General features: G+C 42.5%; 1 protein-coding gene across 2 annotated transcripts; it reads right to left on the reverse strand.

Annotated features, from left to right (window-relative positions):
- Positions 1 to 378: 378 nt before the first annotated feature.
- On the reverse strand, positions 379 to 14650 carry LOC143735212 (uncharacterized). 2 transcript variants are annotated; one of them, XM_077225293.1, is made up of 7 exons: positions 14152 to 14650; positions 5527 to 5661; positions 4710 to 4994; positions 4479 to 4625; positions 4348 to 4386; positions 1185 to 1535; positions 379 to 842 (listed from the first exon to the last, which is right to left on the reverse strand). In XM_077225293.1, exons 2-7 carry the CDS (start codon positions 5654 to 5656, stop codon positions 784 to 786), a joined length of 1011 nt encoding a protein of 336 aa, XP_077081408.1. In that variant the 5' UTR covers positions 5657 to 5661; positions 14152 to 14650; the 3' UTR covers positions 379 to 783. The 2 variants fall into 2 exon arrangements, with proteins under 2 accessions (XP_077081408.1, XP_077081407.1); XM_077225292.1 differs by lacking the exon at positions 14152 to 14650 and adding an exon at positions 5995 to 6325 and having other exon boundaries at positions 5527 to 5844.
- Positions 14651 to 15691: the final 1041 nt, after the last annotated feature.

Genomic DNA, 15691 nt, shown 5'->3' on the forward strand with positions numbered 1-15691 from the left:
GGGAAGTAAATTCATTAGAATTTCCCAATGGGAACTTGAATGAATAACTTTCCATAAACTCATACCGGAAGCATCACTCGATAAACTATTGTTTTGACTTTCGGTCTGCATTCGATGCAGTGATGAATATGTGTTAGAAAGTGCTAGTGCCCCCAACAGGTCAAAACTCAAGGTCAAACTTTTTGTTCATGACAAGTTTAGGCTAACCCCGCTCGTCCTGAAAAGTGAAGCCAAAACATTTCTATCGGCCCCTGGGTGTAAGCCCCGCCCCCTCTATCTGATCCAATCAAATCAAATTACACTACAAATAATTTTTCCCCCACCAATGATTATTTCTGTCATTTTAAGTAGTTCTTATTTGACATGGATACAACACAATTAACTTCATGAGACATTTTTTATTATTAAAAAATTACAAAAAATAAATAAATACATTTGTATTTCATTGTTAGTAAAGGCTAATATTTAGTTATCAGACTAACTGTCTGCAGTCTCTCATTCACATTATACAACTGTTTTAAACAGCACACAGCTTTTAACTAAGATCGCCCACTAGAGGGCAGAAAACGTTGTCATTCACACAATGTCATTCATAAACACTGAAAAGGTTGAAACTGACACTATAAAATGTAACAGAAATGCAGTAAACATAACATTGACATCATAACCCTTTGTATTGTTACTTTTCACAGGTAAACACCATTCATTTTAAACACGTTTCCAGTTGTAAAGGCTCATACATGCAGAACATTTTTATTTTAAATAAAGATTATGTAAAAGTTGCTAACAAGTGGTTTCGGAGACATCTCTATTCATTAGCGTCTCTCCATTTTCAGAGGAATCTGAAAGAAAACAAAGAAAGATTCTTGTTTGAAACATTTAGCTCTTAATTGGTTGATTCTGGATTTATTTTGTTTCTGTACAGTAATATGACTTTTCTTTTCTTAACCAAATCTGACATTTTCACATGCCGTAAGATACTGATATGATTAAGTATACATAACAATCACTGAATTGCATTACTGTCTCCTACACTTGATTATTAAATAATATTTATTTTTTAATTCATTATAGGAGAATTCAGTCAAACAACCCAGTAAAACTTATAAATGGTTAATTTCAGAGCATATAACTTGTTCACACCGAATGTATATTTATTACACTTACAGATTTGAGATACTCACTTAGGACAATAAATGTTTTGGAGATCATATTTTGTCCGATCCCAGTGATAACTAGTTTGTAAATGCCAAAGTCTGTAGGTCTGATGTCATTGATTGTGAGATATCCAGTTTGTTGATCCAGCTGTATTCTGTCTTTGAATCTCTCATTATAATCATCACACCCGCTGTTGTTCAGTTTATTTCCTCTGTTGATGACTAAAAATGGATTTGTTTGATCTGTGCCTGATTCTCCAAACCTCCACTGTAACACATCAGAGCTTTGTATTTCAGTGAGGCCAGTGTTCAGAGTGACGGACTCTCCCAACGTCACTGACACTGTCTTTATTACGTCTGTTTTATCCACAACTTCACCTGGACAACATACAGGAACACAGAGAGAGATTAAACACTCAGTATAAGCATAATATAACCATAGCTGGACACTTGGCACACTTTCTTTATTGACTCTTTTTTCTTTTTTTTTTGGTATCATTTGAAAGCCGAAACACTCGTAAATCATCCTGTGAAAGGCGTTTTGAAATTGGACATTATTTTAAATACTTTAAATCCTTCACTGTTTTTTTTTTGTGTGATATCAAATTCAAATTTGGAACACAACTTGGTTAGTTGGAGTCCAAATTATTCTGTTAAAAATATATTTTTTATCAAATAAAATGTTTAGTTCAGTACATTTGCCCTACAGTAAACTTATAATGTTTTTTACTCTTTCATTAATTTAATTTCTGTCAGGCCCATTATTATCAAAGATGATTGGCAATTAGCATACAGTTTTTTTTTTTTAGCATACAGGATTTGGCGGTATGGTTCTGTTCTGGCCTAGCATGGATAAGAGCAGCGATAACCCCCCTTAAAGGGTTAGTTCACCCAAAAATGAAAATTCTGTCAGTAATTACTCTCCCTCATGTCGTTCCAACCCCTAAGACTTTCGTTCATCTTCGGAACACAAATAAAGATCTTGTTGATTAAATCTGAGAGCTGGATCACTCCGCCATAGGCTTCTAAGGGATTGAAACTTGACGGCCCCGAAAAGTTATTACAGACATCGTTAAAATAGTCCAAATGACTAAAGTGGCTAGATCTTAAGTTTATCAACTTTTTGAGTGCAAAAAAAACACCAAAAACAACCATTTCCACCTATTGGCCTCGAGATTTCACTTAGTATAATTGCGTAACGCTTCTGGTTGAACATCACACACATGACTAGCATCGGCCAATAGTGAGCCTACGTGTGACGTATAACACAGAAGCAGTACGCAATTATACTAAGTGAAATCTCGAGGCCGACAAAGGTGGAAATGAATACTTAATTAAAGTCGTTATTTTTGTTTGTTTTCTTTGCGCTCAAAAAGTATTCTCGTCGCTTGATAAACTTAAGATTGAGCCACTGTAGTCACTTGGACTATTTTAACGATGTCTTTAATTACTTTTCGGGGCTGTCAAGTTTCAATCCCTTAGAAGCCTATGGTGGAGTGATCCAGCTCTCAGATTTAATCACAAATATCTTCATTTGTGTTCCGAAGATGAACGAAAGTCTTACAGGGTTGGAACAACATGAGGGAGTAATTACTGACAGAATTTTCCTTTTTGGGTGAACTATCCCTTTAAGGTAAACCTTACAGAACCAACATGAATGTATTGCAGATATCCTTAATGTCAATATTTTAATGTACAACATAATTTGAGAAATTAGTCTGATTCAAGGGCAATCAAAATGCCAAATCCTGACTGACGAGTGGAGCTGGGGAGGGAGGAGGGTAATGAGCTCCTGAGAGACGCCATAACTGCTGATAATACTGAAGGAGCTTATATATGTATACAGTGATAGACATCGTATTTTAGGAAGACGTGAATTGTCTGAGAGTCAGCTGACATGAGCTTGACTGACTGTGCGTTCACACCGGACGCGAATAGCGCGTCAAATTCGCGTCTACCGCGTCTAGTTTGACGCTTGACCACTTTGTGTTAATTCGCGTGTCAAGAGTGAAACTGACGCGCGTAAAAACAAAAGTTTGAAGCGAAATTTACGCGCGTCAGAATCGAAACCCGTTGACGGCCATCTTTTTTATGCTGATCGAGCATTCATCGAGAGAGTCACCGCTCTGTATTTGCTCTGGAGAGCAGAACGGCGGCGTAGGGGTAATCGTCGCCGTATTTGTGTCCATCAGACCTTTCGAAGGCGAACCCAGTGTGGCAAGTTTCACCATTGTCTCGCTCCAGGAGCTGCGCCTGGATGACGGCGGCTTTCAGCGGTACTTACGCCTGTCCCGTGCCCAGCTTGATGACCTGTTGTCCCGCATCGGAGCGAGGATCACCCTCGCCCTCATCCACCTAATCTGTCATTTATTTTTGTTTTGATGATAAATGGAGCCAGCCTCCAAAAGTGATTAATCTGTCCTGTGATTTTTCTCTCTCTCTCGAACAACACTGTCCAGACACGAACTTATGCAATATGTTGGTTGTCTTTACATTAATAATATTTCATATATTTAGATATGGAATAAATAGCATTCAATACAAAATGAATATGTCTCATATATTGAAATCAAGTTTTATGTGATAAAATATTTGCTTTGTTGTGCAATAGAACCAGTCATATTACAAAATAATTTATTGCAGCATCCAGATACTTCACCACGTGACAGCAGCATGCAGCTAGGCCCCGGATTGGTTAACGCGGCACGAATTGACGCAGAAGTTCAGATTTTTCAACTCGGGCGGCAGACGCGAATTCGCGTCAAACGCGTGAATGCACAAATAGCACTAACTAAATCATTCGCGCGTAACGCGCTTAACGCGCCAGCCGCTTAATTCGCGCGAACGAGGCGAATTCGCGTCTACCGCGCCGCAGGAATTTTTTACGCGCGTAACGCGTCTTTGCATTGACTTAACATTGAAATCACTCGCGCCTGACGCGCTATTCGCGTCCGGTGTGAACGCACCATGACGTGACTTGTGAGAACTGACGCTACGCTTCATTTCTTTCACTTCTGCAATAATCTGCAGAGTGGCTTCTTTAAAAAGGTCTGTATTTCATAGCATTCATGAAAGTTAAGTTCAGCTCTGTGCTCAGAAAGGGATTGACAGTCAACAGGTTAATACTGATAACCTGAGCAGATCCTATGAGTTTGATAACATATTGGACATTAATATTAGAGAATCTTACCATTACTCAGCTCAATGTAGTCTGGATTACGAGGCTGGCCTGTTTAAACACAAACCACAGACTTAAATAACAAGTGTCTTTTTTTACACTTTACCATAATTTAGATATAATCTTGCTTGAGTAATACTTACCCACTTGATATATTGTTCTATATTTCCAGTAGATACTTAACATCCCAGCTACAGCTAAGAAGCAAAGTAGAGTAACTATACCAACAAAGATCATCACCACATGACTGAAGGGTAAGCTCTCTTTTGCATTGAAACTCGATGCATCCACTACAAAACAGTAGATCATAGAGTTAACACATAATACCTTTGACCTGCAAGTAGAGAACAGAACAAATCAGTTAACAATAATACCTGCACATGTGTGACAGAGTGTGTTGATGTCCAGATGTGTGGTCTGGTTGCTGATGGGATTGTTCAGCACACAGCTGTAGGTGTTTTTATCCTGATATTCCACCTCCAGAGGTAGAGAGAGACTGATGCTGAGATCACACACACTGATGCTGGACAATACACTGATTCCTGCGTACCAGGAGAGAGTCACATGACTCACATTCACCACTGATAAACAGACCAATGAACATGATGATGATGAACAGTGTGAAGAGTTAATGCTGATGACAGGAACAGGCAGAGGACCTGGAAAACATGAGGGAATAAACAGGCAAAAGATCAATCAAAAAATGATTGACACCTTGATGAAGTCAAAATGGACTAACATTGAAGGATCTATATATCATTAAAACTTGAGGTTGGACTGTTAAGCAAACATCCACAGTACGCTAACATTACACATATCCATCCATGTCATTATCATAGTCACTAAAAGTAACTGTAAAATTGATAATAAGACCAAAATGCAATTGTAAAAGACCTAAACATCACCCATGTAAAATGGTAATGAAAAAAATCCGCTAACACTGTCTCGTTGGGCCGCTCGCCGCAAAAGATAGAGACTTAGGTCTCATTTTACCCTTCACAATAGAAACCCGATACTGTACATTCAGCTTAGTGTTGTCTTCAAGAGGATAGGGTGATGAGAATGAGCTCACTGAAGTTACCAACTTACAAGTAACAACTTGTGACTTTGACTAAATTTGTCTCAGGTTATAGTACAAAATTTTACGTTCAGTATAGTTCAGTGCTGCAATGTAACTGAAAAACTACTCACCAGAAACAATAATATTGAATTTCTTTGGTGGGACCTCATTTCCACCGAAGATCTGTAGCTGATAAAGTCCAGTGTGTTCAGTTGTGGTGTTTGTGATGGTCAGAGATCCAGTCTGATGATCCAGATGCATTCTGTCTTTGAATATCCCATTAAAAATATCATTATATAATGAGACCTTGTTGTTGTTGATTTGAGCTATACGAGTGCTGTCGGTTCCAAATGTCCACAATATGCGTTCATATGTTCGTATATTAGTAAGATAATTGTGTAGCGTGAAAGAATCTCCCTCCAACACGGACTTATCATCACCAAACACACCTGGGGAGCAAACATGGCCAGTTTCTAAGATTTTCATTACGTCGAACAAATCCAAATTAAGTACTGAGTAGCTTAATGAGATTGATCGCGATTTAATTTGCCGCCTACTTAATAGTGACGTACATACGTGAAAGTGTCGAAGCTACTTACCTTTCAGTATAAAGCATAACAATAACACAGCGATCTTCATTTTTTTTGTTTATGTCAGTCAAACGCGATTTAATAAAGACTTCTTGCGTTCTTGAGTTTGTTTACGGTTAGGCTTCGGCGCTCCGTTTGGCAACAGGTCTACGATCTGACTTCGACACAATTTATATAACCAACTTAACAACAATAAAGAGACTTTATACTAAGTAAAATCATTAGTGGACTCTATTCTCTTGCGAATCATGTTGACGCCCTGAATCCAGTGCTTCCGCCTTTCGAGTAAAGTAAGACTGTAGTTAAATGACCGGAAGTAGAATTTCTTCCCGTTGGATACATAGACATCATATAGTTAGACGCCCTATTATGGAAGTAAAATAATGTCAAATGTTTTTGAAATAAAAAGCCTGCAATTGCACTACTTGGAATAAAATAGGCATAACCATGCTTGCATTTTAATGCATTGTATTTTTAGGGCTTGCATTTTTATGGGCTGAAATTCAACATGGTTGAATATTTAAGCTGTGAATATTTCAATTAAAAACATTTCAAACACATTTCATTATTAAAAATTCAATAATCCATATTCCAGAATCCAGAATCGGTCTGTCTTCGCCGGCCAAAGATGGTCAGCGCAGACCACAACCCAGATAGGTGACATTGATTAAATGTTGAAATTCAATCAGAATCATCATTTTGGTTGAGGTTGAAAATTCAGTGCTAAATAATATTGGATCAATGTTGAAAAATCAATGCTAAAATAATATTGGAACAATGTTGAAAATTCAATGTTAAAATAATATTGAATCAATGTTGATAATTCAATGTTTTTCAGTGTTGAAAAAACAAACATTGAATCAATGTTGATAATTCAATGTTTTTCAGTGTTGAAAAGACAAACATTGAATCAATGTTGATAATTCAATGTTTTTCAGTGTTGAAAAGACAAACATTGAATCAATGTTGATTTTTGGTCAGCTTAAATTTCTCCACTGGGTGCCTAGACAATCCTAACATTGGTTGCCAACAGCCAATCAGAAAGCGCGGCATATCAAGCGCGAAACAGACAAACAGACAAAGCATTCGGGCAACGACAGAGTGTTTTTTTGAGGTAAGTTAATCTTAAATCTCAATCTCAATTTAATTTCTCATTTTTATTTATCTATATTTTTTACAACTTGTTTACTTTTCCTGAGTCGGTATAAACTGCGATGTTATGTATTGTCACATGAACGCGCGCCGTGCACAAACCAACGGCCAGTATTTTCCCTAATAATATATTGAATTTCAATTTGTCTTTTACCAAACGTCATTGCGGGTAAAACCAACAGTGGGTAAATTGTTAATTTTCATTCTAGGGTGAACGTAGAATTTGCCTGAGTCAAAAAGGGCGCAAAGAAGCGCGAGCTCATCACGCGAATGTGAGACGACGGCAAATATCATTTTTGTATTCCAATTATAAATAGCATTTTTATAATGCATCTTGTTTTATTTTTTAATGCATGCTATATCTTTTAATGTTCTTCTGTAAAGCAATTTGGTCTGTTGTAATACATAAATAAAATTGAACTTGAACTATTTATCAGATTAATGTTTCATTATTTCTTACCGTAGGCCTAGTAGCTTAGGCCTACTGCGCTGTTTTTGTCTTTGTCACAAAATGCCTTGTTTTTTTCTGAATGTGATATTTCCTGTTCCGTTTTGGGGCCATAAATAAATACATTTGCTTGTAAACTGAAGGATTTAATGACATTTTGATTAAAAAACATATTTAATGGTCTCTGTCTGAAAGGAGTCCTTTAAAAATTCAAGCATAGCACAAGCCTAATAAACTAGCATAGAATCTCGCTGTACATAAAGCAAGATTGATTTTATATTGTTCCTATGTTGATTCAATGTTAAATAACTGATTTAATTATGGTTGAAATGTCATGGATTTTATGACCATATTGATTGATTTTTCATCGTTGAAATAACATTATTTCAGGGTGCAAACCTGATGAAAAATCAATGTTAAATTTCAACATTGATTCAATGATCTTTTGGTTAATGCATTAACATTGATTCAATGTAGATTCAATGTTGGTCTGCTATTTGGGAACGATCTGCCCAGGTCTGTCGGTCCTGGGCGAGCCCCATCCAATTGTGTCCCAGATCTTGTCGTAGCGAGTCGCGCCATCGTGTTGCAGGGCGTCCGCGTGGCCGCTTGATGTCGATCGGCAACCAGACGGTGACTTTGTGCGTCCATCTTTCGTCCGTCCGCCGCATCAGGTGCCCGGCCCAGCGCTTCTTGGCTTTGTTGGCCAAGTCCACCGCGTCGGCCACCCTGGTCATGGCCCGCAGCTGCGCGTTGCGGACGTGGTCGATCTGTTTATCCCTTCATGCGGCGCTCGATTGCGCGTTCAGTCGCGGCCAGCTTTTGCTGGTCGGCCGCCGTCGTTGTCCAGGTCTCGGACCCGTAAAGCATGGCTGGCAGGACGGTGATGTTGAATATGGCGGCCCTGATGTCTGGGTCAATGGCTCTGTTGGTGGCCGTCTCGGCAATTGAGCCAAAGCTGACCCAGGCGGCTCGGCGTCGTTGTGGCAGTTCTCGACCAATCCTGTTGTCGGTGGTTAGCTCCTGGCCCAAGTAGCTATCGACTTGCTGGAGCTGGTGCTGGCCGACATGAAGGGTGGTGTCTGCTACCTGGTCGTTGCGCATCCACTTGGTTTTGGCCAGATTGATTTTGAGGCCGATCCGAGCGCCAGCCTGGTTGAGCTGGTCGAGCCGCTGCTGTACATCGACCACCGAACAGCCTATTAGCACGATGTCATCGGCAAAGCACAGATAATTGCGCCAGCGGCCGTTGATCTTGATGCCGACCTCGTTCCAGTTGAGCTGCCGGAAAATTTGCCCGAGGCAGGCGGTGAAAAGCTTAGGCGAGATGGTGTCGCCCTGCTTGACCCCGTGGCCAACCTCGATGTTAAGCGGCCGGTCGTACAGGGTGATGTTGGTGGCGCAGTTGCTGTTCAGCTCCTGCAGCAGGGCCACATGCTCGTCACTGATGCCTTGTTGTTGGAGGGCGAGCAGCACAGCGTTGAACTCGATCGAGTCGAAGGCCTTCTCGTAGTCGACGAAGGCCAGGACTAGTGGCATCTTATACTCCCTGGCCCGCTCGAGCAGCTGGTTCAGGCCTGCTCGACGGGCTGCTGTTCGTCTAGCTGCTTGGCCAACCGGTTGAGTAGCACCTTGGTGAAGATCTTATATACAGCCGACAGCAGTGTGATCGGCCGGTAGTTGCTGAGCAGCTCACGTCGTCCTTCTTGAACAGCAGTACCGTCTTGGCCGTCTTCCACTGTTTGGGGATTTGACATTGTGCCATGTGGCGGCTGAATCAGGTCGCCATGGTTGTCCAAAGGGAGTGGCCGCCTGCTTTGAGCAGATCGATCTCCACGCCGTCCAAGCCAGGCGCCCGGTCTGCCTGTGCCTGCTAGACTGCATGTCGGACCTCGCTTACCAGCACTGGTAGGATGGGCGGCAGCTGGTCGAGCCGAAGGTTAGGTGGGGGGATGGGCACCTTGCTGGCGAATAGATCACTATAGAAACGCCTGCACTCGGCCTCAATGCCGGACCGAGTCCTGGTCGTCAGCCCGTCTGCCGTCTTCAGTGCTGGTATTTGGCCACGCTGCTGTTGAATCGCCCGCCTGCACTTTTTCAGGCTCTTGCGGTCCTCGGCTGTCGCCAGCAGGTGCCTCTGTCTGTATTGATCGAGGTCGGTCTTGTGCTGCTGCCGGATCTGCTTCCACAGCAGGCCGTACTCGACATGTGTGGGTCCGTCAGCGCGTATCTGCCTCCGCCTCTGCATCAGGGCCTTGGTGGTGTCCGAAATTCGGCTGGCCCGGCTGTTGGTCGGCACTGCAGCTGCATCGCGGCTTGACTTGAGCAGGCCAATGAAGTGGTCGTAGTCCTGGTCGATGTCGGTTTCAAGCTGTGTCCAGTTGGTGTGGTCGATCAGAGTGTAGAAGGCAGCCGGGTCAGTGGTGACCGGTTGCTTTGCCCGGTTGCTAGCTGCCAGTGCGCGCTTTTCGGTCCTGCCGTCGATGACCAGCTTGGCCCTTACCGGCCGATGGTCGCTGCCCGTGTCAAAGAACTTGCGGCCGATGACAGCGACGTCCTGCAGGATGCTGCGGTGGCTGCAAAGGACGTAGTCGATCTCGTTGGTTGTCTCTCCATTGGTGGACATCCATGTCCATCGGCGACCGGGGCGTTTCTTGTACAGACTGTTGCCAATAAACAGCCGGTTGGTCACGGCCATTGTAACCAGTCGCTCACCCGGTCCGTTCCTGTTGCCGCTGCCGAACGGGCCGACAAAGCGCTCGCCATCCAACCCCTTGCCCACCTTGGCGTTGAAGTCGCCCATCAGGACAATGTAGGTGGAACGGGGGGTAGTGGCTGCCTCGACGGCCTCGTAGAACTGCTCAAGCACATCGTTATCTTGCTCGGCCGCAGCTGCTGCTGTTGGTGCATATATCTGCACGATCCGGATGGTAGCTTTGTTGTGTAGGCGCAGGGTGACTACGCCGACTCGGGGGTTGGTCACATCGACCAAGTCAATCATTGGTGACCATCGTTTGGATACAATGAAGCCAACACCGCCGACAGGGCGCGTCTCTTCCTTAGCGCCCAAGATGACCGTCCTGCCGTCATCACGCCGCACGTGCAGTGGCTTCCGGCGCTTAGTCTCGCACAGCCCGAACACGTCGCAGCGAATGCTGTTCAAACCTTCCAGGATGGTAGCCAGGTTGGCCTCATTCGACACAGTCCTGGTGTTGAAGGTAGCGATATCGAGCGCCATGGTGTTAATAGTCCGGTCCTTTAGTCAGTTTCCAGATGGCGGCCTGGTACCTGAGATTCTTAGCAGCCTCTCGTCCCTGGCCAGATCGCTCCGCCGCCGTAGAGCGGGCGCAGGGGCGTGCAGGGTACTGAAGCCCTTGTTTGTCGTTGTTGTTGCAGTTAGGTTCAGACCTCGGCTTGCAAGGCCACTAGGTCTGTGCCCTCGTCCTTAGCCAGGTGTCTGTCATCTTCTCAGCATGGTTAAACCTACCAGGAATTGCTTCCTGCTGTACATCGGCGACAGACTCCTGTTTCATCCCTCCGCCACGGTGAGGCGGACGAATAGGACTTGGGGGGGACCCTTCATATTTCACTTCCAAAATATTCTAACTGTTTAAAAATACAACCTATAATATTCAACAGGCAATTTTCGGTCCATTTTATTTTGCTTTGCAAATTCGCTTCTACAAATTCAGTGGTTAAAATTCGACCTTAAATTCAACATTGACGTCCAGGAACTGCAGGAAAAGCAGAAGATTGCCGAGCATACTCTCCATCTGCTGTTAGTCGACCTCACCAGCAGGGGGTGCAAGTGCTTGTTGTTGACGAAGACCAGTAAAATTAGAGCAAGTCATTCATTCATAAAACTCATTTACAGCAATGTAAGTGTATTTGTGATTATTATGACGGCTGTTTTTGTTAAATTCGGTGCCTTCACGGTTACTTTTCCTGTGTAGCCTACATGCATATTTCTCTACCGTGAACGAGATCATAATGTTATTCCCCGATGCGGATATACAGATCCAGATCCAATGTTACATTTTTGAGGTTGACATATATTTCTCTTGGTTGTTTAGTTGCCTTAACTTTATATTTTGGCGATGTGATGCATGCAGGCTATTAGGGTTTCCCTCAATAATTCAGGATTCCCCTGCTAGACCTGTACAAACGCTTAACGTAGCTTAATGGACTAGTGATGTAAAAGTCCAAACTCACAGGCAAGCAGATGGACTCAGAATAACGCGCACAGCTGACCGTTTCCCAGTGATAGACTGGCATAAAGATGGCTTGATGTTGGACATTCGCACATTAGGGACATTTAGGGAAGTTTATACGACTTTGGTATACACGTTTCTAACTTCAATAGCATTTGAATAAAACGACTTACAGTCATAAAACCAACTGCAAAGTGTTCATGTAGTGTCAGGCATAATGCGCACCCTTTGGATTTTTGATATTTATTCAAATAAATTTAAGTTTGCTATTGAAGTTAGAAACGTACATGCCAATGTTGTATGCAACTTTAGAGACGGTCCCTAAATGTGCGAATGTGCAATGTCAAGCAAATTTTACATTTAGTCATTTAGCAGACGCTTTTGTCCAAAGCGATTTACAGTTAAACTAACAATAGGAGGACAACAATATGCAAGTGCTATCATCCCAGTTTAAGCTAATGTAATACACGTAGGCATTTTAGGACTTTAGGACTATGAAACTTTGCGCGTAAAGTTTACAATCTGAGTCCATCTTCTTGCCTGTAGCCTATATAGTAGCCTACAGCCTACATCCCCAATAAGGTGCAAGATTGGTCTTTCATATCACTGTATGTGTTAAGCGTTTTGTCCCAAGGGAAAGGGAATCCTTGAGTATGAGGTATTGAGGGAAACCGATTATAATCCTGTTCATGGTAGAGAAAGCTGGTGACATGTAGAATACACAGGGAAGTAACAATGAAGATATTGAATGAAACATAAACACAGCTTCTGTGTGTTTATCATCTTTTCCGCATATACTGTAACAGATAATCATTTCCATTTTATGAATGAATGTCTTCGTCAACAACAAGCGTGCACCATCTGATGGTGAGGTCGACTAACAGCAGATTGAGAGTATGCTCGGCAATCTACTGCTTTTCCTGCAGTTCCTGGACGTCAATGATGAATTTACTGTCGAAGTTGAACCACTGAATTTGTGGAAGCGAATTTGCAAAGCGAAATAAAATGGACCGAAAATTGCCTGTTGAATATTATAGGTTGTATTTTTAAACAGTTTGAATATTTTGGATATTAAATATGAAGGGTGAATATGGATTTTTGAATTTTTAATAATGAAAATTTGTTTGAAATGTTTTTAATTGAAATATTCACAGCTTAAATATTCAACCATGTTGAATTTCAGCCCATTAAAAATGCAAGCCCTAAAAATACAATGCATTAAAATGCAAGCATGGTTAATGCAATGCCTATTTTTTTCAAGTAGTGCAATTCAACAGGCTTTTTATTTCAAAAACATTTGACATTATTTTACTTCCATACCCTATCGAGCGCTACTGCCTATTGGCACGGACGAGAATTGGAGCAGCCATCTTAAACCGGTCATCCGCTCCGCCTAATCTGAATGGCAGGTGAAATGAGCTGTCAGCGCATTAAATTAATCATATCTCACTGAATACTGAACTGATTTTCACGCGCTTTTTTTTTTTTGCTGCTAAGGTCATTCATGTAGCTATGATACAGGACACATGGTTCGGCGTATTTTAATATCCATAGTAGGCCTAGTCTTAACAGTAATATATTATTCTGATATAAGACATTATAAAGTGACCAGACACATTATGTGTGATGAAGGATATAATGTATTTTAAAATCACACACTATAAATTAGGGGTGTAAATCGGACAGTTCATCACGATAAGATACGATATCGATTCTCTCAGCCAGCGATACGATTATTGCCGATACCTCAAAAAATTCTGCGATACGATTACGATTCGATTCGATTCAGGGTTATCAATCGATTTATCGATATTTAGATATTATGTGCCAAGTTTACACAACCAGTTACGTTTATTAACTCACAAATGCATCCAAAAATATATGAAAGTTTAATTAAACTCTTTGAAAATGGCACACCCTCTCCCAATTGGGACATTTACAAGTTGTTTGTTACAAGTTACAAGTAAAAAAAAAAAACATGATAGCCTATATGAAAATGAACAAGAACGGAGTTATCTGTTTTTGCAAATGAACTATAACAGAAGAGGTTGTTTTGATTAAGTAATAATAACAAAAAAATACAGGTAAATGATCAAATAAAAGTGCATTGAAAGTATTTTATATATATATATATATATATTTTTTTTTTTTTGTGTGTGTCTGGCAAAAGCAGATAACTCCACATTTCATGTTTCAGAGTTAAACAAAGCCTAGTAATTGCTATGATACTTAATAAAACACTTAATCGTTGTAACGTTAATCTCCTCAGCTGACATCTAACGTTAGACGCCTGTCAAACTTTGTTGTTGTGAATAACGTACACGCGATACAGAGAGCTTTTCCCTCACCACTAACCTGCTGTTTTAGCAAGATTCCGTGAAAAAGTTTCAGATCTTATTTTCCTTTTACGCCATGAAGTTCATCAAGTTCGTTGAAATCCATCCTCGATCACTTTTAATCAGCTTTGACGAATCTCCTCGCAGCTAGCGCGTCTTTTCAAAGTGACTAGCAGGCTTGTCACACGACCTGAATACTGCGCAGTGCGCACTGATTCGCTAACACAGACTTTTCGGGTTGATTTCACAAACAAGGGTGCTTGTCGTTTCTGCTGTAAAAGATGAACTCGCGATGCCTTGACAGTGGAAAATACCCGCTTTTGTGACAAAGGGTTCTGTCAATCTTGTCAGGTGTCTATTTCAGCTGAGAAAAGTTCCGTGTGAGGATGTGGAGAGTGTCAAAATAAAGGTACCGTATAATCGATATTTTGTGTGTGGCATCGATGCATCGTATCGTTAGACTTTTGATCGATGCATCGATCCATATCGATGTATTGTTACACCCCTACTATAAATATAATAAAGAAGCAGAAACAGATAGTTGCAGTAAAGTAAGATATTTTAATAAGTTGAAGAAACAATTTATGATTCGTGACACGCACATACACACGAACAGACACACAAACAAACACGAACAGACTCTCTCTCTCTCTCTCTCGCTCTCTCTCTCGCTCGCGCTCTCTCTCTCTCTCTCTCTCTCTCTGTCTCTCTCTCTCTCACACACACACACACACACACACACACACACACACACACACACACACACACACACACACACACACACACACACACACACACACACTCTTTCACACACAGAACGCAGCCACCGAATCCACCGAACGCAGCCACCTGTAATAAAAATTAAGAAGCTTTTCAACGTGTTTGCATCAGTAATTTCAAAAAATTAAATTCGGACAACATTAAAGCTGCAGTAGGGAGTTTTGAGAAAATGTTGACTTAGCCTGAAAATTTGAACAAGCACAACTTACAGGTCCAACCCCCTTGCTCTCTGCTACGCTACAGCTCCTCCCCCACAGCTCCTCCCTCTACAGCTCCTCCCCCACAGCTCCTCCCTCCACAGCTCCTCCTCCACAGCTCCTCCCTCCACAGCTCCTCCCTCTACAGCTCCTCCCCCACAGCTCCTCCTCCACAGCTCCTCCCTCCACAGCTCCTCCCTCCACAGCTCCTCCCACACAGCTCCTCCCCCACAGCTCCTCCCTCCACAGCTCCTCCCTCCACAGCTCCTCCCCCACAGCTCCTCCCTCCACAGCTCCTCCCTCCACAGCTCCTCCCGCCACAGCTCCTCCCTCCACACTTCCTCCTCCACAGCTCCTCCTCCACAGCTCCTCCTCCACAGCTCCTCCCTCCACAGCTCCTCCCTCCACAGCTCCACCCCCACAGCTCCTCCCTCCACAGCTCCTCCCTCCACAGCTCCTCCCGCCACAGCCCCTCCCTCCACACTTCCTCCTCCACAGCTCCTCCTCCACAGCTCCTCCTCCACAGCTCCTCCCTCCAACGCTCCTCCCTCCACAGCTCCTCCTCCACAGCTCCTCCTTCAC

This window comes from Siphateles boraxobius, unplaced genomic scaffold, assembly GCF_051911475.1.
Source record: "Siphateles boraxobius isolate OS27281-9 unplaced genomic scaffold, OSU_SipBor_1 13, whole genome shotgun sequence".
NCBI classification, from domain to species: Eukaryota; Metazoa; Chordata; class Actinopteri; order Cypriniformes; family Leuciscidae; genus Siphateles; species Siphateles boraxobius.